The 19,891-nt window shown below is 36.8% G+C and overlaps 4 protein-coding genes and 1 pseudogene across 6 annotated transcripts; 2 read left to right on the top strand and 3 right to left on the bottom strand.

The window, feature by feature from the left end:
* Nucleotides 1-15: 15 nt before the first annotated feature.
* Nucleotides 16-5,761, bottom strand: LOC147473403 (uncharacterized). Its single transcript, XM_086587474.1, is given in 9 exon segments — nt 16-191; nt 194-447; nt 550-602; nt 1,540-3,398; nt 3,479-3,682; nt 3,987-4,094; nt 4,597-4,782; nt 5,115-5,554; nt 5,633-5,761. Coding segments are annotated over 9 exon segments (3,315 nt in total). The 5' UTR covers nt 5,709-5,761; the 3' UTR covers nt 16-56.
* Nucleotides 5,762-5,833: 72 nt separating this feature from the next.
* LOC147473402 (uncharacterized) lies at nt 5,834-8,978 on the top strand. The gene is made up of 7 exons (XM_086587478.1): nt 5,834-5,974; nt 6,057-6,127; nt 6,211-6,275; nt 7,638-7,744; nt 8,304-8,353; nt 8,490-8,572; nt 8,651-8,978. The coding sequence occupies exons 1-7, from the start codon at nt 5,917-5,919 to the stop codon at nt 8,763-8,765; spliced, it is 549 nt and encodes a 182-aa protein (XP_086443604.1). The 5' UTR covers nt 5,834-5,916; the 3' UTR covers nt 8,766-8,978.
* A 2,244-nt stretch (nt 8,979-11,222) lies between these two features.
* Nucleotides 11,223-13,309, bottom strand: LOC147473401 (inositol polyphosphate multikinase beta pseudogene; annotated as a pseudogene). Of its 2 annotated transcripts, XR_015210454.1 has the most exons (3): nt 13,122-13,215; nt 11,449-12,385; nt 11,223-11,359 (listed from the first exon to the last, which is right to left on the bottom strand). The product of XR_015210454.1 is annotated as an inositol polyphosphate multikinase beta pseudogene, transcript variant X2 (transcript). The 2 variants fall into 2 exon arrangements; XR_015210453.1 differs by having other exon boundaries at nt 11,223-12,385; nt 13,122-13,309.
* A 531-nt stretch (nt 13,310-13,840) lies between these two features.
* Nucleotides 13,841-16,899, top strand: LAP3 (Calcium-dependent phosphotriesterase superfamily protein). Its single transcript, XM_086587475.1, has 4 exons — nt 13,841-14,963; nt 15,080-15,364; nt 15,463-15,630; nt 15,738-16,899. Exons 1-4 carry the CDS (start codon nt 14,596-14,598, stop codon nt 16,144-16,146), a joined length of 1,230 nt encoding a protein of 409 aa, XP_086443601.1. The 5' UTR covers nt 13,841-14,595; the 3' UTR covers nt 16,147-16,899.
* On the bottom strand, nt 16,400-19,891 carry LOC147473399 (Haloacid dehalogenase-like hydrolase (HAD) superfamily protein). The gene is made up of 7 exons (XM_086587477.1): nt 19,058-19,891; nt 18,913-18,982; nt 18,672-18,831; nt 18,476-18,557; nt 18,082-18,298; nt 17,522-17,586; nt 16,400-17,072 (listed from the first exon to the last, which is right to left on the bottom strand). Exons 1-7 carry the CDS (start codon nt 19,250-19,252, stop codon nt 16,818-16,820), a joined length of 1,044 nt encoding a protein of 347 aa, XP_086443603.1. The 5' UTR covers nt 19,253-19,891; the 3' UTR covers nt 16,400-16,817.

Raw genomic sequence — 19,891 nt, 5'->3', positions numbered from 1 at the left:
CAAACAGAGCAAAACTTTTATGCAAGCATACACAGTTTATTTTATCGCATAAACAATCAACCAGCAACTGTATCCCTATTGACACTAAATACAGGACCCATATTCAAAGGGATGAGATTCCAGTAAGAATCTTTACTATCAATACAACAAATATGCCACTTTATTTCAGAAGAACCCACTGGGAACGCAGAGAAACATCAAGCAAGCAAGATGAGAACCCCTGCCCTCGTCCATTTAGTACAAAACTCACACACGACCAAACCAAAGGATCTCCACTGCTAGCCCGCGCAAGCTTTTTGCCACTTCTCTTTGCACCTTCTGTCACATACATCCATAGCTTTTCATTCAGATCCACTGTATCATTAGAGTCCCAGGGTTTAAATTCTGACAGCATTTTCCCTTTACTTTCTCCATCATGTCCAGGTGTCCAATAGGATGGCTTAGAGGCTAAAATACAGTACAGCTTAGTGACCCGGCTAGGTGGGACATGTTTCAACTGTAGGCAGATATTTAGTGAGAGGTGGAAGCCTGGGAAGACAAGTAACTTACTGGGGATTTTGGTATCAGCATTGAAGACAAATAGTTCTGCGCCAATGCAAGATCTGAAGCAAATAGCATTTGACATTGTAATGTTACTAAAGAAAAGATATTAATATAAAGCAAACAGGAAGACCCCATTTTTTTTTTTTCCTATGATAACAGTATAACACTCGAGATATTTCACTCAACCATGAAATGAAGATAAATGAAAATGATCAGCATACATATCAATTTTGAATGGCATTGGAGTACCCATATTTATTTCCAACATCCATGGAAGCTGGGGTATGGTGTATGGGACGTTGGGACATACAACAGTCTATACTTTGAAATAATCTCTCGTCAGAGTCTGCCCTGATATGTGAAGGGAAAGTCAGAAAAATTGGATAATTTCATTTTTTTTTTAATCTCAAACTTGGTTGGATTTGTGCACATCTCAAGTTTGACGTGTCCAATAAGATGGTGTTGTACTATTCATTATAGATACAGACCATAGACCTGTTCGGCATGTGCGCTAACCAAGTCAATTGGATCTTAAGCATAGCTGTGAGATCCATATGGAAGGTCCATCAAATTGAATGACTTGGTCTTTGCAAGTCCAGAAGTTATTCCAAATCATTCATCCTAGTTTCCTGGTAAGGAGACTAAATATTTAATTTAAAAGTAGAAACTAAAATTTAACAGATAAAAATTTGTACAAATTGGTAGAGATAGAGATCGTCTTGTGCCTATGAGATATAAGTGGGAGTGTGGAATAATCCAAGATTGACGGAATGCTGTCATGGGAATGTTCAGTAAACTGTGATAATACAACAACGACATGTTTTCCTAAGCTAATACACAACAGCAATCCCCATTCCCTTTTAGAAAGCTAAATGGCATCTACTAATACTAGCCAGTAATCTTTCAGATTATATACTTCTCCCCTTTAATAAAAAAATAGCAATATTTTCCTATAAAATTAGAAAGGAATGGCTAGAATTAGTAGTCATATCATACCTCAATTCAAAGAAATACTTGGGTATCTGAAAGGACATGTTCATCCATCTTTCAAGTACACTAGAAAGAAGTTGCAATCTGGTAGTGGGCTCCTGGTATGATACTCCCTGAGCTTTAGTTTCCTTTGCCTCTTCTAGCATGCAAAGAAATTTAGATAGAGCAAACTTACAGATATCAAACAAAATTCTTTCTTCCTGACTGGCCTTGTATACAGGCACTCTAGGTGGTGGATGGAAGCAGTTATTTGGCTCCCCAACGAGTGTCAAAAGCTGAGTCAGAGTTGCACTCATCTCACTGTCTACATGACACAATCGCTTGGCCAAATCTTGTATAAGCATTGAATGTGAGCACTTCTTCGAATCCTCCACACAAAATCCGGTACAGAAGGCCAGTAGTGAGCAATTCAGTGCAAGTCTAAAGATAATTCTAATGCTTTTGGGGTCCATGTCCATGAAAGATGTGGCCAGAAGATCAAGTTCTTGAGCCAACTTCTTTAACCGTAAAGATATTACAGTGAAAGAAATGGCATCTAATGCAGGTCTGGAAAGTCCCACACCGGTGCATCCTTCAATTAGCTTAGAGTTGTGAATATCTTCCTCTTTGCATGGATTCGGATCCAAAAGTCTAAGTATAACAACCAAAATTTCTAGAAACTTAGCTCTTAAATTCAAGAACCATCTCTGGAAGAAAAAGGTGTGATCAGTTGTGACAGCAGCTTCCAACAATTCCACTGCAGAGCAAACATCACCATAAGCTTCATTAGAACTTCTACAGTAGTCCCACAAAATGGCGTTACAAGAAGCACCATCAGTATTTTTACCCAAAAACCCACATGGCGTAGTCCAAATTTTGTGTATATGTGACTTATTTACTGATCTCTGGTCTTGTCCTGGAAGGAAGAGTAGCATGACAGTGCTTCCTGATTTTGCAAACAAAGAGAGAGATTTCAACCAGTTCTGACAAGCGTCTGACTGCACATTATTTATCAATTGCCTAAATATGAATGCAGCTGCAAACCAAGAACCGTGACATGCTGCACATTTTCCAGCTTTGTACGCTGCCCACTTATCCGGCCTGGCCATCATCTTCCTCACAAACTCACAGGTAATCATTTCAGACTCAATCCAGTAGTCATTATCTGAAATACCCAAATTATCAACATTGCAGATTTTCTTATCAACATTTGCAAAGTAACTCCAAACAACATGAGAGTGTAACAAAATTAACTGTATTGTGCACATATCATCACTGACTAAGTAGCTTTTGTGCAGAACTTTGCTAAGTAGCTTTACAATCTGATGTACTTCTGCAGTAATACTACTGGCTTCATTGAGAATTTCAATACAGCATTCCACGAATTGATACATGCAAAAGACTAATTGTGAAGTAATAGAACGATCCTTCTTACCATCTAACAGCACAACCTCATGACTAGACGAAGCTGGGTTTTCTCCAAATCCTCCTTTTCCCATATTCACCAAAGATTCTATACATGAACTAATTTTAGTCAGTGCAAGAACTCCTAAGGAAGGATACTCTTCGACAACAGAAAGAGAAAAACTGAGCAAGCTTTGGCATTCCTGTGCCAATTCAGAGGCAGTCTTACAAGGCTTTGATACAGGTTTCACCAGCTGTGCTAACTGATCTAATACTAACAAAAGTACTCGGGATGGAAGATCTGTCAAAGCATTTGTTTCCACTCCCCCTTTGCATTTGAGAGAGATATCAACCAGAAGTTGGCGTGCCAAGAGTCTCTTAGATGAACTTCGAGACTGTGTAGCACTTTCAACAATGGACACCCATTTCACAAACTCAGACATCTCTATGCAATAAACACTTGGTTGGGTGGACCGGAAGATCTGTCAATTTCAAAGAATACTTAATGGATGAGATGTACTATTAGCAAGAATTAGATAAGGTTACTGAAAAGAAAGATGACCTTAAGCAATATCCGTAGAGCGTCACATTGTGCAGCTGTTGGAAGAACATTACCATCCAGAACATTGAACAATCTTGCAAGCAACCCCACATCTACAGGAAAACGACAAACTCCGCCCTCCAAAAGAAAGAGCATACACCGTATTGCCATCACTTGCACGCGCAAAACAGAATTGTGAATAATAAATGATAAGAGCAACTCAACCTACATTCACAAAATCAATTTAGAATAAAAATAAATAAATCTGTTTCTAAACTATGTCTATATGTATTCCTCAACCTCAATTGTTGTTTCTCCCACTCATCCACATAATATACAAAGTTACAAAGTACACATCGTTTTTCCACGTGCAGTACCAAATCTAATTGGCCCAGAATTTGATTGACCTCGTTTAGAATTCACTAAATACACGTGCTAAATGCCTAAATCTACCTGACAACTGATCCACAAAAATGAAAAGGGGGAAAAAGAGTACAAAAGAATGTACTTGAGAAGTCAGACATGATACCTGTTCAGAAATCAGTAACAATGACTTAGTAGCAAGTTTGGAGAGTGACATCAACATCTCAACTATGAATTCCTCCTCAGAAGAGTTTAGCAGCAGCTTTCTACCTGTCTGTAACAAAAATAAGAGTCACTGGTGAAACCCTTAGTGATCAATCTGGAAGGCTTATGCCCACTATCTAAGCACTTAAGTAAGTCTTTTTCTAGTATACGTTCATTCCTTTGTCATTTCCTCCCCCCCACACACACACACACACACACAAAGTAACAACTAGCATTGTTGTTGAGGAAGCCACAATGTTTGGGAAATTGCTAGAGAAGGTATTTCGTCAACCAGGTACGTCTCCTTACACAGAATGACTAAAGCAAACAGACCCTAACCAATATACCTTACCCTGCTTTACATAAGAAAGTACAGAAAAAGTAACGCATTTTTTCTAATCTTCCTGTCTACTCAATCAAGATATGTTATTACTATTGTCTTGAAAGTTAAAACTATTAAGGGTCAGGCCAATGCAGATTGGACCAGAGGGAATCAGAATTGCATAATACAATGGAAAGAAGTGCTCATGCATGTTAACTAGATAGCAGTTGAAGTAAAATATGTGCATCACCTTGTAACCTCGGCTTGCAAGGGTAAATGAGATTCCCAGTTTAGCAAAAGCTTTCACACATGCTAGCTTGACAGTTATAGAAGTTTTTGAAGAGGACACCATGTTGATAAGCACCTCCAAAAGGATATATGCAAAATCCCCGGACAACTCAGAAAAGCAGCCCGCAGTGAAAATTGATGCTTTTACCTGATAGACATCAAATAGATTAAGAAAAGTTGTTAGTCAATATTGTGCAGTGATCAAGGACTTGCCAAATACTTCTAATAACCATAATGAATTTCAACTCAACTAAAAGTAGATTACTCTAATGCAGATACCATTGATGAATAAAGAAGAATAGAATCAACAAATTCGAACGAAATAGCACACCAAGATGTATTTCTCAGTATCATGCATCTCGTAATTTACTTATATTTGAAACGGAATATGCAAACTCAACGTTTTTTACTTCTACTGTTTCGTGTTAACGTCTGCTACTCTAAAAGCCATAAATCTCTTGCATGAGATAGTAACAATACCTCCAAAACATGGCACGATTCTAAACTGGACAAGACCATGTGGCGTATTTCAGCACTGTCTTTTGCAAAATGAGACCAACAACCAAGTAAGCGTAAAGTAATTGCTCTGGATTCAACATCCCCTTTGTCGAAAACTATCTTCACTCTTTTAAGAAGTTGTTCATAATTTGCAATCCTCTCCTTAGCCAGAAGACCTACATATTTCTTACCCTTCTTACGTTGGCTTCTTTCTAAAAGAAAAGTTTTTAGGATACATAGCCGGGTATGTTTGTCTCCATACTTAAATGCATCTGCAAGACGAAGAAGAACCGCATTTGCAAACAGCCTGTCCTCCCCCGGAACTAGACCATAAATGTTCGATATGACCATCGTCGAGCTACCCTCCTTACTCCACTGCTCAATTCTTTGTCCAATCTGTGTTATGGCCTCAATACGTCGGCCTAAAATGGTATAAAGACAATGTCACTCCACATTCTAAAAACTAAAAAAGATATATTTTTATATATAATGAAGCTCACCTGGTTTGTTTGATCTAAGGCCTTTTTCGAGTTCAATGCTCCATTCCATAGCACATGCTGCTGAGTTCCTCTCCATCGTAATATCTTTTTCACTATTCTTTTCTATTTGCTCTCCATAGTAATGTTTCGGGCGTAAAACTTAAAAGCCCAATAAAAAGATTTGACCCATTTGATAACTACAAATCCCAATTCCCAAGTTTTGGTTTTTTTTCCCCACTTATAACAAGAAATTTTCGTAATATATATATATATATTTTTTTGTGTGTGCAGGTTAAGTTGTTATTATGTTAAAATCTAAACTTACACAAGTTGGATCTTTAATGGTTAGGGAGCTAACAAAAGGTATTTAATTCTTCACTTTCTATCTGAATATTTTTAGTTAATAATTTGAAATATGTATTCAAGTAGTTTTGCATTTGAGCAGGTAGATTAAGTCCTATAACGGCCAAACAAGACTATTTCCGAGTACCATACATTGGCCGTTTACAATCTCTGGTTCGTCATATATTGATGGAATTTGATGTTTGACATTTTTAGTATATGTGTTTGAGTTGTCTATCTTCTCATTGTCTTTTTAGGATCATCACCATTTTTTTTCTTCCACTCTTGATAATGCTAGTGGGGAGAATCAACAGGAAGAAAAGTGAGTTCTTGCTCTTCACATTAACTATCATGAGTTACTTTATGTTCATCAATATACCCTTACAAGTTTCTGAGCTGACATTTGTATTCATAATTGAGCTGATATGACCTTTGTGTTGGCCTATTTCTATAGAGACTTGTAATTGAATTCCATCATCTTCATAATGTAATTACAAGTTCAGATAATAAACTCTACAGGCTTCGTTTGTCAATTTTTACCAGTTCCCACTTAGCCATTGGCTTTTAAGGATTTCATCAGAGTTCTATCGGGTAGTCACAATTGATAAATCATGACAAATTTATAATTAGGAGGCTAGCACATTCTTTGGTAATTATTTTATGTACTTCCCTGATCAAACTGAAGTTTGAAGTCTATCACATTTTCAGACCTTTCAGCGTTGGGCAAGGTTGATGGGTGCCATATAACTTGTCTGCTCCAGGCTTTTTTACAGTTATTTTGTCACCTTCTTAACATATGGACCAGCAGTATGTGAACATGTTTTGTAGACTCTTGCTTTCAGCTTCCACCCTGTTTCTTTCAGTTTATCAAGTATTTGTTCTTCAAATATTTTTGCTTCCGCTGTACAACCCATAACCAGTCCCGAGAGTGATTCCTGTTCCTTTCATTGGGATCGGAAACTACATTAAGTAGCTCTGGGCGCTTGAAGTAGTTCATCTAGATAGTTCTTCTTCGTGCTTTTAACTTTTCCTTAGAAACTTAAATTTCTACAAAATTATAGCATTAATTTCTTTGGCATGTAACTAGTTACTAGTTTCCTTAGGACATTCCTCCATCAAACTGATTAAGCGTGTATTGGGAACCTTGACATAGTTAGTGCTAATAAGAAAATGAGAATTATCAATGTTGCAACCACTGCTAGGAGTAAACATCTTCAACTATTCAAATCAGATTGTGATTTAGATATTGTGTTCAACCTGACGAGGGAACACAACCATTTAAGTACACTTCATAATTGTATAAGTAGAGTTTTTTTTTTTTTTTTTTAATCAAGTGGAAATTTTATTGATAATGAGTTTTACAAATAATTAAGACAATTGTGCAACAAGTTGCGCCGCAAGTCCTTTATGAATAGCAAATCCTATTCTTTTAAATACAAATTCGTTGCTACCAGCTGTTATTACGTTATTGTCCATAACTTTCTGCAATCTCTTAAGAAGCTCAACGGACTGTTGTGTTAAGGAACCGAAAGTGTCAAAACTGAACAAAATAAAACTTATGAGCTTTACAATATTTTTTTTTGAAATATCTTATTGGTGATATGGAGCGTCACATTGTTTCTTGGTTTCATTATTTTGTCACATACTCCTCCTGTTTATAATGGTTGTTTTCGTAACTGAGCAGGATATCTGTGACATTTGTTGACAAGGATGGAGACGAGAGGCGTATCAAAGTCCCGATTGCCATGTCAATGCTAGAAGCTGCCCATGAAAACGATATTGAACTTGAAGGCAAGTATCGGAGAGTTTGTCTATTTAAGATGGAATCATTTGTTTTTTTATTAGAAATTCAGATGTTGTTCAAGATATGAGAGTGATTATGATGTGGACAACGAGTTGAGTCAAGATTGACAAAAAAGGAATTGAATTTGAGTCAAGCCCATGAGTCGCATTCATTAGGCACCCATTTCTTTTAGCTGTTGATTTTATTTTAAATAGTTATTTGCCATGTGCCATATTTAATTGGGTTTCTTTGGTTTCAACTAGTATAAATAAGAGGGCTTGTAATTTAGGGTTTAAGTTGCTGTTTATGAATTTGTTATGAATAAAAGAGAGACTTTTAGGTTTTCTTTGAATTGTTTTTAATTAAAGTGTGGATTTTGTTAAACTGTTGCATCTGCCAGTTTAAATCTCCATTATATCCTTCTAACATTATTCTTTGCAAAGAACAATATTATCTTAACTAGTCATTGTAGTCGCCTCTAATTGTATTTTCCTTTTGTTTCTAAAAATTTAAATATTTTCTTGCTTTTGACAGTGTAAATTTTTTTTCCCTCTAATTTGATTACAGGAGCATGTGAAGGCTCACTAGCATGTTCCACATGCCATGTGATTGTGATGGTATGTTATTGGAAATGCCATCTTCATTAGATTCTGTGTAGGGTTTTGTGTTCTTAAACATTGATAAACAATGGTAGTTCTAGCTTCTAAGACCTTCATGAAATAAGGCGGGTAGTTGACTCAGTCTTTTTTGTAGGATATTGACTACTACAATAAACTAGAAGATCCTGTGGATGAGGAGAATGACATGCTTGATCTCGCTTTTGGTCTTACAGAGACGTGAGCTTCTTTATTTTGATGTTGTTCCGGAGCTTCATCCCGTAGACTAGTTCTAATTGTTTATCTGACCTTCTGCAGGTCTCGGCTGGGATGTCAAGTGGTTGCAAAGCCTGAACTGGACAGAATTCGCTTAGCATTGCCAGCTGCAACTCGTAACTTTGCAGTTGATGGATATATACCAAAACCACACTAGTCGTTTCCTATTGGACAACTTTGGCAGGTCACTCCATGACTGTAAGAGTTGCATTTCCTTTCAGTTTTGTAGCTTTCCATGTAGTGATTGAAGAACACTGCTATAATTTTTTAATTGTCACAATATTTAATTTGTTTTTCTGTTGTTAGAAAGTAGAATATCATCTGCTATTCTTTAACATAAAACGTGGTAATTTAAAACCTTTTGCTTTCATTCAAAGTGCCATATAAGCCCTTTATTCATCATGTCAAAACTATTCCTTAGTGGTCAATGAAAAAGGAATTGTATTAATCTTATTGTTGATCTCCTTTTGGAGCACCAGACGAAGCCAACGAGGCTTACTCTCCATGTTATTACTCAAATTGGGGGATGTGATTTAGTTTGCAAGTGGTTTGGTGGTAAACTTGACATGATAGTGAGAGACAATGGTAAGGACATCAAAATATTGAAGAAGTGTAATGCACATATATATACATAAACTAAAAGAAAGGTTAAATCAATTGACTGGCAATGATGATGATTATTACCAGCTAAAGTGATGCTCCAAGAATACTCTTCATTCTTGATAAGCTAACCTCTAATTTGGGTTGTTGTTGTCATAAATGGATGATACTCCAATTTATTCCGGTACACATGTGCCTATTTATATCCTCTATTTTGCCAAGCCTTTTGGCAAAATTTATATATAAATAATCAGAGGTCCGATTTGATGTTAGATATCGATACTATAGGCCTTACTATGTACGAAAACAAGGAAGGGGCATTACGTGCTACAAAAGAATGTCACTTTGTCTAAATTTCAACATGAGGTGAGATAGATGAGAATTTACTTGTATGAGAAGCCAGAAGTCAAAAGCCAAGAGAAGAAAATGTCAAATACTGTTAGTATTTTAAAGCAAAAAGAATTGTTCGATTTTTTATATCAAAGTATAACTTTGTATTTGTAGTCAAACAGCCTTAAGGTAGGTGAACAGTTTTGGTGACTCCAATTTTGAGTAAGAATGATGAAATTCAAGACTAGATTATGTCAGTTTGGAAATACTGGTAGTAAGTGTGACTATAACAATTTACCTAATTGAAAAAGCTATCTGCTGAACACTTTGCTTTAGTAAGACCAAGGAGAATAACATGCTCCTTGTTCAACACAGTTGGAAACTTGGTAACTGAATATTTTACAGTCCAGCTCCTTTTTGAACCTTGTAGTTTCTACGGTTCTATTTTGTTGGTGTGCACCATAACTGATTGGAAGCCATGGTTTAATCTCTCTAGTTTGAATGTAACATACAGAATCAGTTAAAAAATAAAAGGTTAAGAAATAGTTCTTGCCACAGCTTTTGAACACGCAATGTCCAATGAACGATATCAAAAGGTCTCTGTCTCTGCCATTAGGTCCATTGACTGATTTGTTTGTGGTTGGTTGTGATTGCTTGAATATTTTGTGATTTGGGATTGGAACTTGGCCTGGAATGAGTTAAAAGAAATTAATTAAACCACATCTTTTTCATTAGGTTTAAATTGCTTGAACCTTAAGAAAGCTGATTATCTCAAGACTTTTCATTAGGTTTAAATTGCTTGAACCTTAAGAAAGCTGATTATCTCAAGACTTTTTTGGAGCTTGAATTTTTGTGTCATTTTTATTAGAATATGCATTTATTTGTAGTATGCAAAAGATGGTCACTATCTCACCAGACAACTTCGTTCTAACAAAAACATGCATCGTACAGTCTGTAAATTTTTACGCCAATGACCAAAAAGGTCCTGTAGTCTTGTACCATGTGAAGTACTAGAAGCATCAATGTACTTTGCATACGCTCAGAATACGAGTTAGAGCCATGCTTGGTATCTTAGAAGTGTACTATAATCTCTTCTAGGGTGTCCTTCATGCATGCAAGTTCTTCGAGGTATTTACGAACTTTTGTTACTGTTCTTAATCTGCTGGCCTGTTAAATTGAAATTTGAATTTATTAATCAATTAGGTCAAAATCAACTAACAGCTAATGCTAGATTTTGCATGGGAACTTCGTAAGGGTCTGCATGTAATCTGATGCTTGCTATCGTGTATGAGCGTATTAGTAAGCGTTGGTAATTTGGTAATAAAAGGTTCATGTAGGGCATGTAGCAAGTGTATAACATTTGAAGAGTTGGAATTTAATTTTAATCAAATAGTTGTTTAGGCATGTTGCACATTACTACAGTGTTTAAATATAGAATTGGTTCCAGAAATCAGATTGCATCCTGGTATGCCGTTGTGATATATGAGGATGACACAAGCAAATTATTAAAGGCAAGAGGGTGGGAGGTTTCATCACTCACAAAGAGTGCATGGTCGATAAAAGGAAAGGACAAATTATAAGTACGCTGTAGTTCTCACTTCTCAGAGTTTAATTCATAGAAACTTATGCTTTCATCCTGATTATGTCCAAGCAAAATAGTCATCATGAATTCATGACCACAAAATTTCGTTGAAGATCTTGCCTCATTTTAACTGTTAGGTGTTTCTGTTCAAGAAGTCCACTGGTCCGAGTTGAGTTTAAACTCAAAAGTCACAGAGAGTTGTGAAAATTTCGTGTTCACTCTGAAGGTTGATGCTCGTCCTTCAATGAAGCAAATACAAGAAACTCAATAACAGTTTCAAAAATGACAAGCAATTCAGGTGCATAAGTAAAAAATGGGATCTTCTCACATGATGGAAACCACCATGTATCTTATTTGTCCACTGGACTAGCAAGGATCTCAGAGACAAACTTTATCAAAGAGCAGAGGCCTCCTAGAAAGTTATGATCAATGACACCTTGATCATGAACAACATGAGCGAAATCAACTAACTTCACCTTTGCACTTGATATCCCTGCCTCGGCAGCTTTCTTCTCATAAATCATAAGGACGGAACAAGAGTTGAATTGGAATAAAGTTTGATCCTCGAACCATGCTTTCAGCTCCAACAGTTGTGCCAAAATCCCCTTGGGACCACCATAAACAACAGATGCATAAGAACAATCAGGTTCTGAGTCCGACAATGGGTTAGAAGATACAAACCTCCTAAGAGATGACCTGACATCTTCCAAAGTAAAATCCTGTAGACGCTTCTTATCAGGCTTCCAAAATCCTGACTCTTCACTTTCATACGTCTGCAAACCACATATTCTGAAACCCAATGACAAACTTGTGCATTCTCTATCTTTCTTGAGACATTTCTGAACATACTCTTCTGGTGCTTCAGGGTACCAGGTTCTTGAACCAATCTTGACATCCATTAGAGATGGGTGAACATGAGTCGAGACTAGGTCTTCTAAAATAATGTGCGGTTGCAGACCAGACCCATCTGAAGCCTCAAGGAGCCGAGTACCATAGAACACAGGGAAGTATTGGCAGATGTGATCTGGGACATTAGCATTGGAGGAGAACTTAGTGTAGAATGCCACCTCTCTGGATCCACGTTCACCATTTTGGAGGGGCTTGTAGAAGCGGCCTGAATCATCTATAAGTGGACCAAGCTTTCCGTCACTAGCTTGATGACCTGCCACTTGATGTTCCGGGACCCTAAGCATAATGATGATATAATATAATACCAACAGCTAGTACAATATGTTCTTCACTCCCCAAGCCCAAAGATTTTATTCCTGAAAGATGGAGTATGAAGTCCCTTACAAACTAATATGTGAGAGAGATAAGAGCAAGAATACACAAATGAAGTTGCAGAACAACAGTCAATTCCACGATAAGACACAAAAAAACTGCAAATAACAGCCAAAAAGAAAGAAAACACAATCCTTCTTAGAGTTCCTCATATCTAAATGCACAAGTGCAATCAACGCAATATACATTTGCAACGGACACAATGCACCCAATATTGTAAAATTATGACGGTTGCTATCGTTTATTCTACTAAAGTTACTCAAGGCAATTTCAGTTGTGCATATGCTTGCAACAAAATCATGGCAACATTTTGTGTCTCAAATTTCCCCCTCAACTCAACATTCACAGACATGGAAAGACGTACATGCAGTATTTCGTTTGAATGTATCAATGATATTAACCTTGTCATAACAAAAATAGCATTTAAGCCTTTTTCACTTGCTGCATTATTTCTTCCCTCACAACGTTCTTTTCATAATAATTAAAAAAAATATGATAATCATACTTCGCTAAAAACACATTAATAATTCCAGGTCATGATTTCAGTAATATTAAAAATGAAGAAACTCATTGTAACAACATAAAATATTCACAAAACCACTTCCAGAACATACATTATAACTAAAAATAAGATATATATAACAAATTAAAACAGAAAACTAAGGTTCAGTGAACAAAATTTCAATAATGCACGTGACTTTTAAAGCAAGAAGTACTTACAGTAGTTAACGAATGTACAGATAAGGAAAGAGATTGAAAAGCTACTATTGGTCTACGAATCTACGGTCTAGCTTTAGTAATATAGAGGCACATTATATTACGTATGTTCAGCCCAAAGCCCAATGCCTAAAGTCGAATTTATGGGCTTTTTGGCCCAACTGTTGAAGATGGGAAAAGTACAGAAATGGTTTCCGAGGTTTGAGAGTTGAGTCACAGAAGTTGTAGCTCAATTGCTCAAATGCTCAAGTGTAGCTACAGTAAAGTATTATAGATTCTGACTACTGATTCCAAGACTTAATGCCCCATGCTTTTGTACTGGGGCCAATGTTTATTTGGGTGATGATTTTGACCAACCCTGCTTGTGAATGTTATTATTTGATTGATTGAAGTAGTAAGGCTAGTATTAATTTCTTTGATATAACAAGAATGAAAATTCATTCTTAAAGAATTGTACATATAGCAAAATGTATGACATGGCGCCACCAGATTTAAATGTCAACAAGAGATGTCTTAAGGCATTATTATAGACCGTGATCCCATTTGGAATTTTGATGTCATTAGGAATTATAGATTGCACTGCAGGATGTCATTTTTTTCTACACTTTTATAGATACTCGAGTAGTTTTCTAGCATGTCGTATGGTTTGTTTTTGGGCATTATTGTAGTTGGAATCTGAATACTAGAGAAATGTTATTGTCTTACCATCGAAAATCTTCAAGTGTAGAATTGGACAAAGATTAATATTGTATGTTTACTTTTTTAGGACTTAAATACTCTATGACAACATGCAAGTAATTAATATTGTCTGTTTATGAGTTTGGTTTATCATCTATCTCACCCCATGTTGAAATTTGGACAAAGTGACATTCTTTTGTAGCACATAATGCCCCTTCCTTGCTTTCGTACATAGTAAGGCCTACAGTATCGATATCTAACATAAAATCGGACCTCTGATTATTTATATATAAATTTTGCCAATATATATTGCAAGGCTTGGCAGAAAAGAGGATATAAATAGGCACATGTATACCGGAATAAATTGGAGTTTTCTAGTGCCTTACTTCATTGAGACATGGCATGTTCAGCAGATGCATATTGACACCTAATAAAGAGTTTACTAGTGACAGCTGAATACTAACTAAAAATGAATTATATTTGCCAAAGCAATGTCAGCACTGAAAACTCTTAATAATTATTAGTCACCAGAAGGCCTGCATATAACAGCTCCTAGTTCAAACCATCGCGGCAAAACATATATATTTGTTAACTTCCTAGCTCTCTATATAATAACTTATGATGAGAGACTTGCCTTCTCAAGCTCCAGTAAAAATGCCAAAAACACGCTCAAACTACAAGACAACCTACTCTCAACCACACCTGCAATCACACAAAATTTGTGCATGTATCTCATCTTATAAGACAAATTTTTAACAGCTTACACATCTTGTTACCCTGTGACCAACCTGTACACCTCATGGAGAAGAGATGGGCACTGAGAGATGAGAGAGTAGTGCAACACCCGTTGGTTCTCTCCTTGATTTTGGTACTGGGAATTATACTCATGGACCCTTTAAAGCTCGGTCCCTTGGGTGGTCGCGACTACAGACCAGTGAAGCACATCGTTGCGCCATACAAGCAAGTCATGAACAATTGGCCTAGGGACAACCGGAGTCGGTTGGGGTCTGGGAAATTGGAATTTGTAGACCAAGTCTATGGCCCCGAGTCCTTGGAATTTGACCTCATGGGAAGAGGACCCTACACAGGTTTAGCCGATGGAAGGGTAGTTAGATGGATGGGTGACACTGTTGGTTGGGAAACGTTTGCTCTTGTCACAGCCAACTGGTGAGTTAATTACAACGTAAATAAGAATATAAATATAAATATACCTATAAAAAAATTTACTAGTGTTGATTTGTACATGCTGATGACCATTCTAAAATGTGGCCCATTGACGATAGGTCAGAGAAGCTGTGTGCTAATGGTATCGACTCGACAACCTCCAAACAAGTAAAGGTAGAGCACCGATGTGGTCGTCCCCTAGGCTTAAGGTTTGACAGAAATAGTGGAGACTTGTACATAGCTGATGCTTACTATGGACTATTGGTGGTAGGACCAGAGGGAGGCCTTGCTACTCCTTTGGCAACTCATGTCCAAGGAAAACCAATTCTCTTTGCTAATGACCTCGATATCCATAAGAATGGCTCCATATTCTTCACGGATACTAGCAAGAGATACAATAGGGCGTAAGTTTAAGAATTGGTTCTATGAAATTCATTAGCTATCTCTTTATACTGTATATGGTAGTATTATACTTAAAATTCATTTGAAACTTATATTGCAGGAACCACTTCTTCATTTTGTTGGAAGGAGAAGCCACGGGGAGACTTCTTAGATATGATCCTCCCTCCAAAACTACTCACATTGTACTAAATGGATTGACATTTCCAAACGGAGTTCAACTGTCTAAGGACCAATCCTTCCTCCTGTTTACTGAGACCACAAGCTGCAGGTACAGTAGCAAAACTCATACACAAGCCTTCTAGCATCGAAATATGACTCGTTCACAAGTTCTACTAATATTAACATTTAACGTAAATTTATATATTTCTATCGCAGGCTAATGAAATACTGGCTAGAGGGCCCTAGAAGGGGGCTAGTGGATCTCGTTGCAGACTTGCCAGGGTTTCCAGACAATGTAAGATTAAATGATAAAGGCGAATTTTGGGTCGCCATTGATTGCTGTCGAACCCCACCCCAAGAAATACTTTCACGTAATCCTTGGATCAAAAGCTTCTACTTTCGGTTGCCTTTAACAATGAATTTCTTGGCTAGAATGATGGGGATGAAGATGTACACAGTAATATCCTTATTCAATGAGAAAGGTGACATCTTAGAAGTCCTTGAAGATCAAAAGGGTGAGGTTATGAAACTAGTTAGTGAAGTTAAAGAGGTGAATGGAAAGCTATGGATTGGTACAGTAGCCCATAACCACATTGCTACTCTTCCTTACCCTTACAGTATTTAGCTCCCCATCCAGTTTGTGCTCGTCCCTGATCTACTTCCTGTTCATACATTTCCAAATTTATCTAACTTAATTGAATTTGAAAGAAAGAGCATCTTAGTTTCAGATACTGTAGTGAGCTTCTAGTTCTTATAACGGCCATTAAGTTGATTACTTCAGTTTTTTTCTGCAATCATATTAAAAAAAATTCCTATTCTAAGATACAACTTCCTACAGAAAAACCAAAGTTTCAAACATTAGGACAACTACAAGTTCATTAGATACAAAAATGAATTGAATTAGAAATATTTTGGAACAATGTTATACCTCTTATTCCTGAGAGTGAAACCTGAAATTGGAAGAAATAAGTGGACACCATTTTTCTCCAATAGAAGGGTGTTTTCTCAGAAGAGAATAAGTTGTGATCAACAAAACATATTCGTGAGGAAGCAATACTTGAACAGAATATGAACAACTAGAAACAGAGTACTAGTATATTTCCATAAGATGGACATGAGTTCAATGCACGCCAACAAAACAACCAAGCAAACCAGTCACTGATGGTCTCAGTTGACATTCAATAGTTGATTCTGAAATCCCCAAAACTGTCAACTTACATGCCTTGAATTTGTTAATAAATGCATCTTATGCCGTAATGGAGCAGATGTGGATTCCATACCAAAAGCTTTGAGATGTTACCACGTAAAGGATGGCAGCACGTATGATGGATAAGCCTCGTATTTGGATGCGAGAGCTTGGACAGAAGATACATTGGCAACTCCGTCGAAGCTACATACTCCAAGTTCATTGGCATGGATCCCACCAGTGATAAATGCTGACTGAACTCCTGCTGTATTTGCACCTTTTATGTCATGGTGGAGAGAATCACCCACAGCAATACAATCACAAGCATCTACACCTGCCATTTCCATTGCTGATCTATAGATTACCTGATCATAAATGTTAGAAAGCATTAACCCCATAGTTGTTGAAGGAAGAACATAATAAAATGAAAAAATGAACAAAAGGGCAAAGGAAAAAGTTGATCAGGATATTTGCACATCAAACATAGGAGTAGTGTAAATGTAGTGAGTGTAATTTCACCTTTTGGGCTCCACGTTTACAATAATTAATAATATAATGTGATTTGTAATGGCTGCTTGAGATTACTCTGTCAAAGGAGCGTTTGCACAAGGAACATCTATAACGTCTATAATGACAATAGTCCAAGCACCTCTAAGCAGAAAATTGATGTTTATACATCTTGAATGGATATTTTCAAAGAGCATATACCAGACCACTTTCATGTGGTTACAAAATGTTGATAAATCTGTGATTATGATTATTACATGTGCAGCATGATTCCAAAATAAAATGTCTTAGTTTAGGGGGTGCTCACATTATTAGGTTTGCCCATCCATTTAACTTCACCTCCCAGTTTTTCATACTTCGCTGCCAGAGTACCTAAGAAGAATATAACACTATTATTAAGACAGAAGATAAGCAAGAACAAGAGTACCTAAGAAGAATATAACACTATTATTAAGACAGAAGATAAGCAAGAACAAGAATGCCAACCACAGATTCGGAACAGAAAAACTTGAAAAGTAAAAAATAAAGAATAGTGTGTGATTTTTTGGGTTATTGATTAAAAACCCAACTGTCCTAGACTATGATTAAAATTAGAAATTGGGCCTTTTGGCTTATTTCTTGTAAATTTTAAAGAGTTTTGCATGGTTGTATCCTTTGAAATATGGCCTTAACATATTAAAATTGATCTTTTAACTGGTTTCAACTTGGAGTGAATCTCATAGAAGAGGATAGCCACCCAACTGATAGAGTTTAAACAATCAACAACCATGCCCATGCCTACAGATGCATTATTACTGACCACATTCATTAGCGTGTAACACAATTCAGACATGTTATAGTCGCATTACCGATGAACAAGGCATTTACCGGGCATAACACGCAAAGATCTTGCTTCAACAGTAACAAAATCTGGATTAGCAACGACCATGGGTATTTTTTTTGATGCGCAAAGGTCTAACATTTTCTCAAGGTCCTTCAGCTCCATAGGAAGTACGGCACCAGAAGGAAGGCCAAGAGCTTCCGTTCCATGAACTAAAATAAAATCTGCATCTTCAACTCTCTCCACAACCTGTAAGTCAAGCCCCTGATGGAAGAAATCTTCATATCATTAGTTGGGGCAAATCAACACTTCGTATCAACCATTTAATATAAATAGGACTAGTCCATTTTAACGAACTGGTCCGTGTTTCTCCATATTAATATGTGATCATGCTTGGAAAGAAAACTAGTTATCCTGAAAGAATCTAATCGTTAAATGTACCTGGAGAGATATTGCGCCACGGTCACTCCAAGTAATGTGAATACAAGACCTCCCCAGTGCTGCAAACCATTCATCATCCCTCCTTTTTTCATGGCAAAAGACAGAAAATAAGTTGATGTTGTAAAGTTGCGGCTGAACAAACAAACAGAAAGCAAATAAGATTTGAAAGTGTGAATGTGTGAGGGAGTCTCGAAACCTGAGAAGGCATTGATGGGTCAATTCACCACTAGTAATGGCTCCAAGGAATAGAGAAGAATCGAAACCGAGGCTGTTCATCTTCTCAATAGTGGTTGAAGCACGCCTAGACGAATTGCTTATGATAACCATCTTGGCACCACTGCTTGCTAGCTGATTCACTATTAGATGAATTACCATTATTATTAAAAAAAACAAGAATTGATTGAAAGAATGGAATAAAAAGATATATATACACATACATGTCGAAATGGCGCCAGGATAAGGTTGTTTCCCATCGTGAAGGACTCCAAACTGATCTAACAACCATGCCTACAGTAGTAATAAGAAAGAGTGATGAATGATTGGAATATGTACGTGCGTAAAAAAAATTATAATAATAAGTACCTTGTATTGGCGAGTTTCTGCAAGTTGACGAATCCCATTCAAGCTCTGGAATAAGTGGACCTCATTCGAAGAAATCGAACATTTGGGTCTCATTTTCCTTTGGAATGTCCCAGTCACAACTCTCTGTCGTCGATAGTCTGATGATTTATATATGATGTATCTTTGGCTGTGAGAGACTGGTTGTTGTGTTTTCATTTACTTGTTCCCAATCTTCATTTTCTTTACATCTCTTTCTTCCTTTGTCTTGTATGTGCGTAATTCATTTAATAGCAAACTTGATATGTGCGCATTAGTCATCACAGCCCATGAGCCAAACGTCAGTCACTCGTGGGAACTGAGCCAAATCAAAGAGCGTTAGAGTCGAAAGATTTGAAATAATACAAGCAAGGCGATGGCCAGCTTTATGTGGTCACTTCACAAGATCATTTTACACAGTACTAAGAGAATTCACACCAAAAATGATTCACTATTCCATCGGATTTATACATCCACAATTGATCTAACAGTATATACAATGAGATAATTAGTATATACAATTCATCTAAGCAAGTCTTCAAAACGATATCCCAAAAAAAAAAACAAATAAGAAATTCTCTTTGCTGTACACAGTCCCGAATATCTCAACTCTTTATAAAGACTCTGCTAGGTGTAAAAAATTTGATTTCTAAGAACTATGAAGGAGGAGAAAGAGAATCCAAGTCCCCTGTTTTTTAAGTTGGTAATTCCTTTCCAATATACACACCCCAAGGTTTGACTATGTGCTCACAGGAAAAGAAGTCCGTCTTCTCACCATCCATAGATTACTGTTCAAAGAATAAGAAATAATTATTAATG

This window comes from Coptis chinensis, unplaced genomic scaffold (assembly GCF_015680905.1).
Source record: "Coptis chinensis isolate HL-2020 unplaced genomic scaffold, ASM1568090v1 utg2560_pilon_pilon, whole genome shotgun sequence".
In the NCBI taxonomy this organism is placed as follows: domain Eukaryota; kingdom Viridiplantae; phylum Streptophyta; class Magnoliopsida; order Ranunculales; family Ranunculaceae; genus Coptis; species Coptis chinensis.
The sequence above is the reverse complement of the archived record's forward strand: the minus strand, read 5'-3'. Positions and strand labels throughout refer to the sequence as shown.